General features: G+C 44.0%; 2 protein-coding genes across 5 annotated transcripts in view; one reads left to right on the top strand and one right to left on the bottom strand.

The window, feature by feature from the left end:
- MACROD2 (mono-ADP ribosylhydrolase 2) overlaps positions 1–15,401 on the top strand; it is an 840,242-nt gene that overhangs the window by 94,374 nt on the left and 730,467 nt on the right. The window lies entirely within an intron of this gene.
- FLRT3 (fibronectin leucine rich transmembrane protein 3) lies at positions 691–11,566 on the bottom strand. 3 transcript variants are annotated; one of them, XM_065739541.1, is made up of 3 exons: positions 11,504–11,566; positions 5,180–5,878; positions 691–4,064 (listed from the first exon to the last, which is right to left on the bottom strand). In XM_065739541.1, exon 3 carries the CDS (start codon positions 4,018–4,020, stop codon positions 2,077–2,079), a length of 1,944 nt encoding a protein of 647 aa, XP_065595613.1. In that variant the 5' UTR covers positions 4,021–4,064; positions 5,180–5,878; positions 11,504–11,566; the 3' UTR covers positions 691–2,076. The 3 variants fall into 3 exon arrangements, with proteins under 3 accessions (XP_065595613.1, XP_065595615.1, XP_065595616.1); XM_065739543.1 differs by lacking the exon at positions 11,504–11,566 and adding an exon at positions 8,981–9,139; XM_065739544.1 differs by lacking the exon at positions 11,504–11,566 and adding an exon at positions 5,981–5,998.

The raw sequence follows: 15,401 nt of genomic DNA on the forward strand, positions 1-15,401 counted from the left end.
GCCAGTGTTCCACATAAAGCAGAGGTGGGACGGTGTGAGGTCAGCAGAGCCGGTCCTCCACTTCCAAAAAACTGGAAACTGTGGCATGGAGGGTTTGGAGAGGGACTTCTCTGGTCACATCTGGTAAATGAGGCTGAGATGAGCTGTCTGTTGCTGGCAACTTGGCGTCAGCAGATGGACCTCTGGCAGGAGTAATTTGTTGAGTGACTGCTGAAACCATCAGTACTGGCGTCTCCTGTAGTTTCTTCCTGTCAGCTTCCATCCTTTACTACTCCTGGAGAAATGGAGAAGCTAAGCACTGCTAAAATACTCTGAAAATTGAAAGGCATTTGATATACATTCTTTCCTGTCCAAAATAATGTCCAAAATATTAAGTATTTGTATGTCTCTCTAGCTTTTAATTGGTGGTTTTGTTGAAAGAGATCTGAGAGAGCTGTAACTGTGATTTCCTTTCCTTTTATTGCTGATATGATTGGAAGTTGGTAATTACTTTGAGAACAAGTTCTAACAATACAGAAACCCAGGAGTGTGATCCCATACTGTACAAAGAAAAAGGTGAAACTCAGGACCTGAAAAGTAGTAGCTTCTGAGTAGCTTTCTTGCCAGTACACCTCAGATGTGTGGTGTTATTCTACTGATTTTTCAACTTTATTCATCAATGAAACCAGTGTCTTTCATATTTAAGTTACGTACGAAAAAGTGGGTATTTTATTATTATTTTTTTAGGTTTTTTTGTTTTGTTTTAAAAAACTTGGTACACGTAGTGTTGGATCAAGGCACATACAAGACTGGCCAAAGGGCGTACAATGCACTTTGGTTTTAGTTGAAAAGACAAATGATTATGGCAACAAAGTGTGGCTCGGGGTTGAAACATGAAATAGCGTATAGTTCAGCAGGAAGGCAGAAAGAAACGTTACTTTACAGATTCAGCAAGGAATTTCTGGAAAACTGTGACAGTAATGGGCAGTATTCCTGACTGTAATGGCAGTTAATGCATACCTACATACTGTTTGAGTATATGCTTTAAAATAGCTGTATTCCCCAATTTTTTTTACCTGCGTAACTAAAATTTATGAGGCGCTGCTTGCATTGCCTGCTTTTTGTCCTGTTTGTTTTCCATATTAAACTGTACTTCTAGCCCTTCTGCTAAATAACTGTTGCTCAGCGTTTTCCCTGTCTCCCTGCCACTGTCTTCTAAACGCCTGTGGCCATCCATCACCATTTTCTCTCTAACGAACAGACCACTGGTGTTGAGAAACAGAAATCTTCCATTACACCCTATCTACCCCTTGGTTACTGGAGCCCAGTGCATTTCTTTGAAATTCCTTGTTAGGAATGTTGTTAACGCTTCCTTCCAAGGGTCAGTGTTTTCTTAACACATGCCAACAGTTTCAATCTCATGCACGTAATCTATTTGATTATTTTCTTTTTAGACTGGATTTCATCATTGTTGGATGGATATATATCCAGACAGCTGATATTGCCCATTACTACACACATTTTTTGTTTATTGAATATTGTCGTGGTTTACAGATTTAATATACCCAACATTTAAGTTCTGTGAGTTTTTGCAACCACTTCTTGGTCTTCTTGATTTGCCAGGTTTAACATTATTTTATTAATACCAAAGTGAAAAATGGCCTGTGCTTACACTTACAAGGATCTCAGATGAATGTTCTGACTGCTCGACACGGCAAGAAAATTCACTTTCACAGTCAACAAGTCATCTTACTCAGTAGAACACAAAAGTTAAATGGTCTGTAACTTCAATATTAGCAAGGAAAATACAGTACAAATTACTAAAAAATACTAAAATATAGAATTGTGGTCAGGTATCCCCACTACATTAATCGCAGCAGTAGCCTGAAATTTGAAACTTTTAATAAAAAGTTCTTAAATATAAATTATATGGCAAATGTACAGTACATTGCTTTGTCAGTCTTTAATCCAGTGTTTTGCAGTAGAACAGCAACCGTTAAAAGTCAGTCTTTCCTCATTTATTTTTTTAATAAAAAACAAAAACCAAACAAACAACAAACCAACCCAAACCAAACCAGTCTTTCATGTCCTTCAGTATCATGAGTGTGAATGATCTGAATCTGGAATACCACTGTCTCTGTAGCTCCTGTTACTACTGCTTTCACTGTGGCTGTTCTTATAAAGATTCATGCCATTAGGGGGGAAAATGGTGTGTATTACAAACTCCTCCTTGGACACCTGGTCGGTGGTGATGGGTATCATCTGAAAAGAAGTCTCCCTGATTTCTAGAATGGAGTTGTCCTTCTTGGTGCCCGCCTCAGCATAGTCATCCTTCCTCCTGCGTCCCTTGCTGTAGGCGCAGTGCCGGGAGAAGAGGGCCCCGTTCCTGTGGACGTACCAGCACACCAGGGCCAGAAGTGCCAGGGCCACCAGTGCCACCGCACCACCGATGATGGCAGCCAGGGGCACGCTGGAGTTCTTGTAGGGCTCCTTTTCCTGCTCCCGGTTGAGCGTGGTTGTCGGGTTGTACATCTTGAGGGGAGCTGTCTCGGTCTCAATGCATTCAGGTGTCTCATCAGAGAGATAGATGTTGCTGGTTTCCATGGGGACCATGCACACGCGGTAGGGCGACTCTGGTTCGAGTGCTGTAAGCAGGTAGTCACTTCTGTCCCCTGTCACAATGGTTTCAGTTATAGATCCAAAGGCAGGGCTGTGGCCCATCTTGAGCCAGCTGAGCCGTAAGGCCGTCATCGGCAGCGCAACTTTCCAGGAGATGTGGATGGTCTCTGTGCTCACCGATTTCACAAATATTGTAATGATCTTGCGTACTGGGCTGGCCGTGGTTCTGTAGTTTTTGTTTAGGTTGGGTGTCTTGATGTCTGGTTGTTTGGTCACAGACACCGGCCAGTGTCCCTGGGCTGGGTACAGTGTGTTGGGTACTGCAGTAGTGATTTGGATGGTGCTCATGTCATCCTTGCAGTCAAACAGTTCTGCGTTGAGGTCTTTGATAGCCATTCCGCGCACTTTTTCCGGCGCCTGGCACATCAGCCCACGTACGTTCACTTTCAAAGGCAACGACTGCAACCAGTCACGAACCCACTTCATTTTGCACCCACAGTGCCACGGGTTGTTGCGAAGGAACAGCTGAGTTATGTTGTCCAGGTCATCAAAGACACCCTGAGGTAAATTGCTGAGATTGTTATTGGACATATCTAGTCGATACAACTGCCTCAAGTAAGAGAAAGCATTGGGTGGCACGTGATTGATATGGTTTTCTTGAAGATAAAGCTTCCTTAGGTTTGTTCCTGGCAAATTTACTGGTGCAGCTGTAAGTGAATTGCGAACCAATGATAGTTCTGTAAGATTGACTAGATTCATGAAGACCTTGTCTCCTAATCCGTGGTTATTTAGAAGATTTCCATCTAGAACAAGGCGTTTTAGATTTGTAAGGTCTTGAAGGGACAGCTCTGAAATAGTGGAAATACGATTATCATCCAAGCGTAGCTCTTCTATTGTTTTAGGCAAACCCCAGGGAATGGTGCTAAGGTGATTTCGAGAGAGAAAAAGAAGTCTGAGATAGATGTTGTCCCTAAAAGCTCCATCTTCAATGCTAACAGCGGAAACAGAATTATCATCCAAATGCAGTTCTTCCAGATAAGGAATTTGTGAAAGTGAATCGTAAGTGATGGTCCTTATATTATTCTCCTGCAAATGCAGTTCTTTGACATACTTAGGGAGGTTAGTGGGGAATTCATCCAGGCTGTTGTGGTATAAAAATATTCTTTCCACCCGACGCAAGTTCTTCAGTTCTGAAGGAATCCCAGCATTATTTATTTGATTGTTCTGAAGGAAGAGGTTAGTAGCATCCTCTGGGATTCCTGTAGGAATAGATGTCAAATCGCGGTCGTTACAATATATGAAACCCACATCACAGCGACATACTGATGGGCACGATTTGGCAGTGACTGAGTAAGGTGCCATGTCAAGTAACAGCCCTATTTTAGTCCAAATTAGGAAGACGCTCCAGGGTACAGTAATCATGGTCAGGAATGATGAGATCTGTATACAGTTCTGATATTCAAAATCTACAAACAAACAAACAGAATTATTCAGGTCATCAGTGAAGAAACTGCAGTGAAAATTCAACTTCAGCATTCAGAAGACATCTGATGTAGATGTATTAAACAATAATTCAGGTTTGTTTTCTACATACATCATTAATAATACTTCTGCTTTTACTAGTTCAGTTAAGTTAACAGACTACTCTGAGCAGTAATTTAGGATTATATAACTGGGCACGTCTGATCTGTGAATGGTTTTGTTTAACCAAGAAGGCTCCTTTTTGGGGATTCCTCCCCATTTCATATGTAGAAGCAGTCTTTGTTCACAGATACCAGATAAGTGCACAGCTGAAGTCAGACCAGAGTTCAAAGTAAATCATTCTATATCTGAAAGATAAGAAGTAATTCCTAAGCCAGCTAACTACCTAGAAGCCCTTAAGTGAACTATAAAACCCTTACCAAACCCAGAAGTTCAGTGGTAGCTATTCTGGAGGTTCGAGAAAGTCCTAATGGCACAGTACAAAATAATGCAGACAAGAGAACAAAGACCAGCTGAAGACTTTTTTTTTTGAAGTTTTTCTGAGAACTTAACACCACATGGTGCGTTTTACAAATACTGCAGCTTACTCTTCCTGTTTTTCAGGCTGGAATGTTTAGAAAGGTGAATGTAACAATTGGCGCACAGCTTACCAGCCAACAGAGCTGTCAGAGCTGTGGCTTTCTAGTTGACTGGATGTAATATTTCATTACATGGTTAATTTCATGTTTAAATATTTGTCATTCTCAAAAGTCTTCTTGCTAAGCAGTACACTAATAAGAGACTATTTGGCAGGTTTAACCACATTTTCACATCTTATTAGTTCATACTGTGCAGGGTGGGATAATATAAATTAACTCTTGAGACTGAAATCGTACTTTGCACTGGTTGCGTGTTTGTACACTGAGCTCAGGTAATTAGCATTTTTATAGCTTTTAAGACAACATAATTCAATTACCATTGTAATTAGGGTGGCGAAAACTTCTGTAAGATGCCCCTATGCATTAAGCAGTGCCATGACCCTTTCTCTTGCGGGTTCATACATTAATTGAACTTTATTCTCCGAGGCATGAAAAGGAAAATAAATTAATATTGATCCTACCGTATTTAAAGGTAAATTTTGTGCTTGAGGATATCCAGCAAACAGATTCCTCTCTTGCTCTTATCCTTCACTCCATGGACGGCTTCTCCCTCAGCCGCCCCTTCCTGGTGGTGCTCGCTTCCAGGCACTATGCTCCGGGGGCAACCCAACAAAGATTTACCATGGTATGTAAGCACACCGGCAGAGGAGCAGAAAAGCTTCGACTTCCTTCTGTTTCTGTTCTCGCGTAAAGTCTGTGAATGGAGAGCCTCTTTTGTTTGATTTAATGCCTTTAACAAGAATTAGTTTCTTTGTAACTTGTACAAGCTCTTTTGTGGGATGCTGTAGTTGGGAGGTTGGAGCTTGAGCGCCTTGTGATGGAAACTATTCATTATGCTGGGGCCTGAACAAGGATCGCCTCTTCAGGAGGTCAGCGATGGAGGTTTATCTCTGTGCAGAATTATCCAAGGATAAACTTTGTACAGCAGCTACATCCTGATACATCCACACCTCTCAGAGAGGACCATTTTCCAGCACTCACTATTAACACTTCTTCCCAATTTGTAATGCAGGAAAGAATTCCCCCTGTGCTGCACGCTGAAGGCAGGTCACGACTGTAGGAATGTCACACAATTCAGGTGGTCTTCATAAAAAGACACCAAAGTATTATTTCCCTTCCAGAAAACTCCTCTTTGAAGCTTTCTGTGAGCTCTTAATTTCCTGTAAAAGTAAAAACAAACAGAAGAAATTGTAATTAATAACAGCTGGTCGACGCTAGTATTCAGCTGTATTCTGTTCCTACATAAATCATGCTGTGCTTACTGTACACAATCAGCACATCGTTTTATCCCACTGTATCAGTATTTCAGCAAAACACAAGGATGCTTAGAAACAGCTTTTGCTGTTCAGTCTCACACGGTTGCCATTTTGCTGGAACAAATCTTATCCCTCCTTCCAGCAGCAAATGAAGTCACTGTGCATTAACAGACAGCACCAGAATCTTTGCAAATGATGTTTCCTGCTTGAGGACAAACGGCAGTCCTGCCATGGGAGGAGGTAATGTGGTTGCTTGCTTTTTGTTTCTGGCAAACAGAAGTAGATCACGGACCTCGCTCTGGTATTAAATTCAAAATGAGTTAATTACTGTTCAGTACTTATTGGATGAAAGAGGAAAAGTTTTCCCTTAAATAGTGAATTATGTTTAACATTTGCATCCTGCTGTTTCTGCAATGTGGACTAGCTAGTAGTCACCTGCATCAGCTTCCTGAAAATGGAGGCATGTGGGTTTTCTCCCTAAAATGTGCTCAGGATGCCAAGCTGTCTGAACTTGTAAGCTATTGTATTTGTCATTTTGCTCAGTGCAATCACTATTTAGATTGACATTTTATTAATTTGATTTTTCTCATTAAAAATAACATTGGCTTTTCTTATTACTTGAGGAACTATTTGGCTATTTTTATGGGCAGAAAGTATCCAGTGAGATACTGAATCTCTGTTCCCTGAGTGCATGTAGGCAGTATCCATCTGAAATATCAGTGGTTAAGTCTGAAATCAAAACTTCGGTACTGAGTGTGGTCCTCAGCACTGAAGAGTCCTGGAGAAACAGCAGGCTGAACAAGGCTTGTTTAGCTCCCTTCACATGGGCATAGCTGGAGCTGCTTCTGGTCCATCATAAAATAACAAAGCTAAACAAAACCAGTCTGTGCTTTAAGACTCTTCTCTAATTGGAAGCAGGCATCACAAAGTCTTCATGCGTGCAGGAGGTTCTACTCCTGTGGCAGCAGCAGATTTGCACTGACACAAAATTATTTACGTAGACCAAACAATGCTTCTCCTCTTCAATGGCATATAGATGAGCATTTGAAAAGGAAAAAAACAAAACCCACTTTTGCGATGGATGGTGTGACTGTTCCGTGAGGGAACAGGAAAGCCTTTGCTCTCCTCAAGCTGCTTTTATGCTCATCTGAGGGTTGGTTTTCTGTTTGTTTTTCACCCTGTTTCAGCAGTTGTGTAATGAAAATGGTAAATGAAAACGAGAGATGTGCTCGCTGTAAGATTGGCAGAATTTAAGTACTGAAAGATATTCTGCAAGTTTTAGTAGAACTGAGATTCTCTTTTGGACTATGAAGGAATACATGTTTTTTTTTTTTTTTAGGGATTGGTTAATATATGCAGTCAGTATTAGAAAATGGAACAACAACAACAAAAAAAAGCTTCACATTCTTTGAGATTAAGCAGCATCCAGTTTCCTTGGTCTGTATCCCTCGAGTGGTTGTGGAAACTTAAGTCGAGGATCTGTTCCTAAAATTTGGAAATAAAAGAGTTGCTTTAAGAATAACGTCTTGTAGGAACTAACGTGAAGTTGTGACAGAGGGCGCTTTCTGGAAGTTGGGTGGTGAAAGAGGAAACATGAATTTGTTAAGTAGGCCTCTGAAGGCTTCAGCGACTCTTAAGAACTTGAAAAAAGAAATAATCTCATAAATTGTCCCTCAGAACTTTTAGAGCTGTTAAGTAGGCTGTAAAAAAAAACAACAAAAAAAGCCATGTTACTATTTATCAAAACAGTCTCTAGTGTGCCCACAGACACGAGAAAGTAAGTGCATTTGCTTTACCTTTCCAGCATATAAAGAGTTTCCTCCTTGCCCCGGCTGATAGTCAGCCCTTTGCTTATTGCTGCCATTATAATAGCGGTAATGTGTAGGATTAAAATGAAAGCACTAAAGCTCATTAAGTTCTTGGAATTTTTTTTATCCCTCCTCTCAAAATTACATAAAAAAACAAGGGAGAAAAATAAAAGCAGGTCTCTTTGGAGAAGATGATACTGTTTCAAAAATGTGGATTAAGACCATACCCCCCACGCCCTTTTCTGAAGGCAGAATAGTTTTCTCCAGGTTCTGATTGTTTGATATCTTGCACTTCCCTTTTATATCTGGAGCCACAGCTGAAAACAATGTTTTTGCATATCAAAGGCTCCAGCGATCGGTCTGCAGAGAAGGGAATCCTGCTGCCCTGCTCCAGCCCTCCTCCCATCCCAGCGCGGATGAAAGCAGAGGGGACCCGCTGGGTGTCCAGTTCCCCGCAGCAGCAGCCCGGGAGGCTTCATGGGCACATGGCTCTCAAAGGAGCCATTAATTTCGAGCAGAGCAGAAAAAGATGGATTTGAGAGAGTGGATGCTAAAATTCATTTTTAAATGACGTTTTTTTTTGGTAACAAAAGTAACGACAGAGCAGCCGAATGGCAGCTTTTGTGCTTATCTTTATTCAGAGCTGAATATTTTCATGAACTTCGCTGAGCTGCACGATTAAATTACTTTTCCTGGGACATTGTGCAGGCAGCCGCGTTACAGATAGCGGGAATGCCTGGCCCTGCACCCATACTTATCGCCAGGCTACAGCTCATTTTGAAATGGTAAAAGCAATTTGCACCGTGTAAGAAAAAATTACCAAAGTACATGGTATTTATAGGAACACGTGGTATCCAGCTGCACTGCCTTGGGGAAAAAAAAAAAAAGCCCCCAAAAGTTAGAAAAGATGGGAAAAAAACCTGTGCCTGAGAGATTTCTTCTTTCCAAGATATGATAACAGCAGAATAAAGCCCAGGCCTGGCATTTCAGGTCCCACGGGGCTTACTTTAATTTCCACGTGCCGCTGGGATTGCCAGGAGCTGGCTGCTAAACCCTGACATAACAGGACCAAGGAACAACTTTCATCCAGCATTGTAGGTTGCAAGGGACAAGAGTTACTTGAAGTCAGTATTAGAAAAGGCACATTTGACAAGCCTAACGATGCAGCTTAACCCGTGTCCTGAGATTGCAGAATTACCTCCGTACTTGTTTTTAATCTGGAATGCATCAGAAACATACAATGCACCTGAAACACTGCTGGAGCCATCCACTGCCAGGTCAGCTCTCAGAGGTCACAGCTCATTCTCAAACAGCTTCACCAAGTTTTCAACACAAGTTCCACGGTGCTAATCTGTCCTTTAAAAGGTACATGCTTTGGGGTTGGTTTTTTTTAAAGTGTATTATTCAGACTTAGTTGATAGTGACAGCAAAATGCTTTCTAAGCACCCTGTCTAGGAGCTGAAATTTCCACGATCATCATATTTCAGGAAGGTGCCCCACTCCTTTGTTCAGAGCGAGGCGAGCAGAAGGTCCTCTGCTTGACTTTTTGAGGGCTAAAGAATGCAGAGGTTTTCATTGAAGTGAGAGTGAGCTCTCTAGGTCCCTGAGTTTTGCTGAGATTGGCTTTATTTTTTCCTGTTTGTTCAATAAGGTTTTATTTGTCTTTTTTTGCTAATCGCTCCTTCTTGTGTGGTAGTTGAACATAATATTACCTTTGTCCTTCTAGTTCTCAAGTGTCTTAAAAAATGACAATTCTAATGCCTTCTTCCCTCTGATGTGATTGAGTCTGACTCTGAAATGGGCTGCAATGGAAGTTGGACTTCATGCCAAAGGTGAGCCTGGGCAGTGTCTGCAGCAGAGGAGGGAGATTGCCGACGAGTGGTTCAGCAGTCGCTTTCTGAAGTTCACTTTTAAAACCTTTTCTGGCTTTGAGGATGTTAGGTTGAAGAGCCCCAGAGTATGGCTGTGCCCCACGGGGCCTGCCTGCTGCCACGGCCCGGGGAGGGGGAGGACAGTGCTCTGCATCGCAGCGCTTACCCAGCTGGGCCAGGGACTGCTGCTGGGCTCTCTCTGGGAGCTGCTCTAGGGGTGAGGTGCTTGCAATGAGATTACAGACAGCAAATGCTGCTCGGCTTCCAAGGGAAATCACTGGTTTTCTCTGTCGGACAAATTTAGGTGGAGTTATACCCCGTATGGAGTCCCTAGCGCAAAGCATTAAGCATATCCAAAACATCACTGAAATACCGCATGCAGCTGCTGTCGCTTGGTTTTTCTCCCCTTTTGTTTGCCTGCCTACCGACGACTGAATTTAGTCCTCGGATCAGAAAACTTGACAAGCTGCGGGGCTGCTTCAGTCCGTGCAGCTGCACCATGCCCACGGTGGGCTCGGCTTGCCTGTACCAGGGCCTCTTATTAAAAATAAACGTAAGCATTCAACGTATTAATTCTCCTGAGCTGCCTCTCATGCCTCGAGGTGATTAAAGCAAACCTCGAGCGCTCCCTGGCCATTAGCAGGCAGGCTTCCTGCTGGAAGGAGACAAAGATGGCCATCCACCCACTGCAGGCGCTCAGAAAAAAAAAAAAAAAAAATCAGCAGTGCAAAGTTTGTAAACTCCAGCAACGCTCTACCGCTCAGAAAGGGAAAACGAAAACCCAGAGCCCCTCAGATGCACCTTTATTTGATTCTCACCGCGAAACGTGCGCATCGCATTTGATTCCCAGGGATGAAAGCTTGGCTGCGAGTTTACTACAGTTTTTTTGCCCACTGGGGGGTGGTACACGCTGCAAAACGGCGCTGCTAAGAGCCACCAGGCACAGGGCTTTGCTGAGGTCCAGTTCTCTCTGCTTTAATTACAATAAAGTCTCCTGTTGAGAAAAGCAGAGGCGGCCTCCAGCGGGGGAATTAAAAGAAAATAAAATAAACCACTCTTTTCTGGGACTTTACGGAATCTTATTTCCCGCGGTGGTCGTATTAACTATGGCATTTATCCATCTGCTCCTTCCCCCGGTTTGAATTAAACGCTGCGAATGCAGCAAGAAAGGAAGGGAGAAGCGACGTGTGACCGCACGCCGAAGCAGGGGAAAAGAATACAGTCACATCCCGGCTTCGTGGGAGTGGAGAAAATGGAAAAGCTGGGGGAGCAGCGTGGGGATGGGGGGAAAAGGGCGATTTTAAGGTAACGGGTTTCGGCCGTAGGAAGGGCAGGCAGCACACAGCTGTGCGCGGAGCTCAGCGCGTCCACATCTGTGCGTTTCGCAGCACATCATCGTTCCCCCCCTTTTCTCTCTCCCTTCGCACGCTCGGCTCCACAAACGCTCTCTTTTTTTTTTTTTCGCTAATCTGAAGAAATGTTCATTAAGGGCTGGGGTGAGCGGGGAGCAAAGCGATGCTTCGGTCTCTTTTCGGGCAGCGCGTATTTGGGCGCTAAGGGAATCGGGGGAACGGATCGTCGCTTTCAGACCGCTCATTTTCTGCCTCGGTGCCGACAAACGGGCAGCGGGGGGTGGGGGGGAATAAAAGCCCCCGGGGGCAGAAAGCAGCTCCGAGAGAAAACGCGCAGCTCTAGCACCGGGCGGGGAGCTCGGGGAGCCGCACAAAAGTTGACGGCAAGTAGGGAAGGAGCGCGAGGGCTGCGGGCATCGCTGCCACGCGTTGTGCCCCTTCCTCCTCCTCGTTCACCCCGCGCTCCGACCCGCGCAAGTCCCGCGGAGCCGCACTTACCTGCGGGGCGCGGGCTGAACGCTGGCTGCGAAGAGGCGGCCGCCGTAATCCCGCCGGTAGTGGTGTGGGGGGGAAATAAAGCGGGGTGGCCGAGCACCGTGCGGCCAGCGGAGGAGCGAAGGAGAAGCGCGGGGCGGCCGCCGAGCTCGCCCTGAAGTCGCGGCGGCGGCGGGCGGCCGCGGGGGCGGGGCCACACGTCAGCGGGGGCGGGGCCGAGCGGGAGGGGCGGGGCGCGGCGCGGCCGCTAGGGGGCGCGGCAGTTGGCGCCGCGAGGTCGGGGACGGCCCGCGTCGTCCGCGGCTTTTCGGCTTCTCTTCGCTCCAGGTAGCAGGAGCGGTGACGAGTCGCACAAGCGCTCGAGTAAAAGAGAGTGAAAAAGGTGGAAAAAGCGGGGAAGCCCGGGGCTTTTCCAGCTTGCGGGCATGGTGAGGGGCCACGTGCTCCCAGGTGCTTTCTCGCCGAGATACCTGCAGATCTTATAAGCAGAATCCTTCTGAGATGAGAGCATCGTTTATTTATTTATTTTAACGTATATTTCGCATTTCGTGGGCCTGGCTTTGTTGCCCGATGGTACTGCGGAGTGTTGCTAAAATGTAACATGGCTGTGGGATATTGAGGGACATTGTGTATGGCATTCCCTCAACTGCCTTGTGCCCTTCCAAGGCTGGCCCAGTGCTTCTGGAACTGGTTAGAAATTCCAGTAAGTATTCCTGGAGGATTGCAGTGGGCATGTGAGAGAGAATTAGATTTTACCGAGTCACAGCTGCTTTGGAGTACTGAAAGGTTTTTCACGTGTTGTCATGAGCATAATTTTGACTGTATTACTTTATGTGAGCCCTCTAACTGAACTTCTTGAGAACATGGTTTGCCTTCAAAGCACTTTCTTCAAGTAAGGATACTTGTTGTGAACTCGACTCTCTTCTGCATCTTGGTCTTCATCTATAGAAATTCAAGGCTTCTTGAACTGAGGATCTCTGTTAATACTGATGAAGTTAACTTGTATGTAGGGAATAAAAATACATGTGCGTAACACGGATGTATCAACCCCTATTAACATAATGAGTTATTTTAATTGAATTCTGAAGTTAAAATAATCTTTCCACCTATATTTTATATATAAAATTAATTAATGCCTGTGACATGGAGATTAAGTGCTTGTCAGACCTATAGGGAAATTACCTTTTGGAAAACATGGCAATTTTGTTAACGATTAACAGGCTGGGAGATTGTGGAAGATGGCAGATGGGAAACTGGGAGTGCTTACAGTATGTGATGTATTTCCAAGAATGATAATGCGAGTTTATAACTCACATGTGTAAGGTGCTGTGAGGTCAGAGTGATAACGACGCTGCTTGTTGTTTTCTCTTAAGTGCCCTGATGGCATGATAAGAGGCACAGTCCTGGGAGCTGCCCTCAGCCTAAGGTCGACCTCAAGGACTCTGGCCAGACTTGACAGTGTTATGGATCTCCTTTGTTCTACTGTAGATCAAGTTTCACTCGTAAACGTTTCTGGGCAGGACACTTATGAAATGTTAAGAAACCAAACGCATTGACCGGGAAGTGAGATTGAATCAGAGATCTGTCATCCTCGGTGCAGAGGACACAGAGCTGTCTTTGCGAGTCGAAAGCAAACTGTTGCTGCTTCAAGCTCCTCAAGGATGTATTTTACTTACAGAGCACTGAGAGCAATAGTTTGATATGCAGTGAAATACCCTGAAATGAGCGTTAGTGGTTTTTAGCTTTAGGCTTTTATCAGGTTATATTGATTTTTCAGAGCAGACTGTCCTACATCCAAGTTGGGCATTGTCTGATTTGTGGAGACATCTAAGAAAAGAAAGTGCTATAATATATGAACTTTTCCATGGTATGTGGCTTAGAACATTTTCTGGGACCGCCTAAGTATGGTTTCTCAGAAAATATGTTTGAATCAGTGCCTTCAAAAGAGTTGAGACATTTTAAAATTAGAATCCAGTTTGGGATAAATTCCTTCAAAAGTGAATGTCTGTCGGGCTCAGTTTTTGGCACTGTGTGTGCACTGGCAGTAACTTATCAAAGTCGGTGCAGCAACTCTACATCAGGTGCAGCAAAGATGAGAACGTGGTCACGAAAGGCAGTCCACAGCAGAGCTAAAAAGGTACGAAGGGTCTAAAACTGAACAGTTGTTTAAATTGTTTGTGCTGTTCTTTTCTTTCCTTTTCTCCCTTGCAGAGGAATGTTTGAGAGAGAATAGTTGTAATTGTAATTATTCTTTTGTCTGTCTTGACGGGCCAGGAGATGAAACAACTGCACCTGTGTTCTCTGCCATTCCTCTCCCTTCTCTCCATGCTTTTTCCCTCTTCTGCTTTCTGACTCTCCTGAATATCCCTTGGGGAAGGCCTTGCCAGCTCAGAGATGCCTCTGATGTAACCATGTCACTATTTTTCCTAAGGCAAATGAGCAATTTTGCTTATTGCATTATGTGCTATTGATAGCAAAATTAAGTCACTTAATGGACTATATGAAATTGCAAAGCCAATAAGTGAGCTGTTGACTTTTATACTTGCAGAACGTATAGAAATGGGTAGGAATAGAAATAGAGGGGTCTGACCGGGTTAAGTTCATACTAAGAAAGTTTGATCCTAATGACTTTCTGTGTTCAAGAGGCAATTTCTTCTATTTATAAGTGTCGAACCATGAAGCTGCCTTGACAAAGCTCTTCGGTGAAGCAGGAGCTAACTCTTTTAGGATCTATCTGTATAGTTTTTGCTGCTGGTGGTTGTGCTCTCACTGCTGCTCCTGCTGTCAGCAATACAGATATCTGGCAACAAGGCAGATATCTGTTGGTGAAAAGTTGTGTTTCCTTGGGCCATGCAGGCCTGTCCGTTTGGAGGTTAAATTTACTCCCTTCACTACCTGAAGATTTCAGGCAGTTGGGAGTTTTTGGATGAAAAAACTGGGTGCTAGAGTTACATAACAAAATGTGAAAATGTTACCATGAGCACACCCAGAATGGAAGGTGTCTCAAAGTGTTATTTACTGAAATGTGACAAATATTTGGTTGGGTGTGATTTCACTTTGCAAAATGAAGGCCAGTTCTCACATTAAATATCGTGGCTCAAAATGAGATTCAGTGAGACAAAGATGTATTTTCATGGAGGAGGTCATGTTCCCTCGGTGATGGATTTTATGCTGGAATTTCCCCTCCTCTGAGTGAGAAGTAACACAACATGTGTAGCTTAAAGAACAGGTATGTTTTCATACAGTTTTCCTAAATTTTAGTTCTTCATAGTGATATAGCTTGAAAGCAGTGTTCCTTCTTAGATGTATATTTTCAGGCCACCAGAATGATTCCTTTTGTCCTCGCTCCACGTTTTCTTTTAGCTCCTGAGAGAAGCTTTTGCTGCAGTCTCTGTCTTCTCACCACAGTCAGTGTGAACGCCCTGCCTCTCCCCAGCTTCTCCTCCTGCAGTGCCCAGCAGCTTCATGTTCTGCAGGAGAACCCACGCCGGAGTGCTCTCCGTTCTGCTCTTTTCACGTCCATCTTCTGCCATGAGAAGCTGCTGCTTCTCAGCACTCTTCTCTCCCTCATTGTCCTTGGCTCCCAATCTCCATTTGCGTATTAAAGAGTTTCCTGTTTTATTTCCTTCTCTAAAGGTCCCAAACTAGCTGAGCAGTTCCACAAAGGTCTCATCTTCTGAAATTACAGCGGCCAGGTTCCGTGTAGGTCTATAATGTATTTGTTACCCAGTCAGAATATTTAATATTCCCTATAGCTTGAGGCAATTGCTTGGATATAGTGCTGGTGAAGAAGGCTTTATGGGGTGATCTGCTCTCTATTAAAAAAAAAAAAAAAAAATGACCCCCACCCCCACTCCTTTGCATACAAATGAAATCAAAGCATTCACATGCTGTGTCGGCC

Source organism: Cyrtonyx montezumae, unplaced genomic scaffold (genome assembly GCF_038088225.1).
Source record: "Cyrtonyx montezumae isolate F1298 unplaced genomic scaffold, pur_monq_1.0 scaffold_24, whole genome shotgun sequence".
In the NCBI taxonomy this organism is placed as follows: domain Eukaryota; kingdom Metazoa; phylum Chordata; class Aves; order Galliformes; family Odontophoridae; genus Cyrtonyx; species Cyrtonyx montezumae.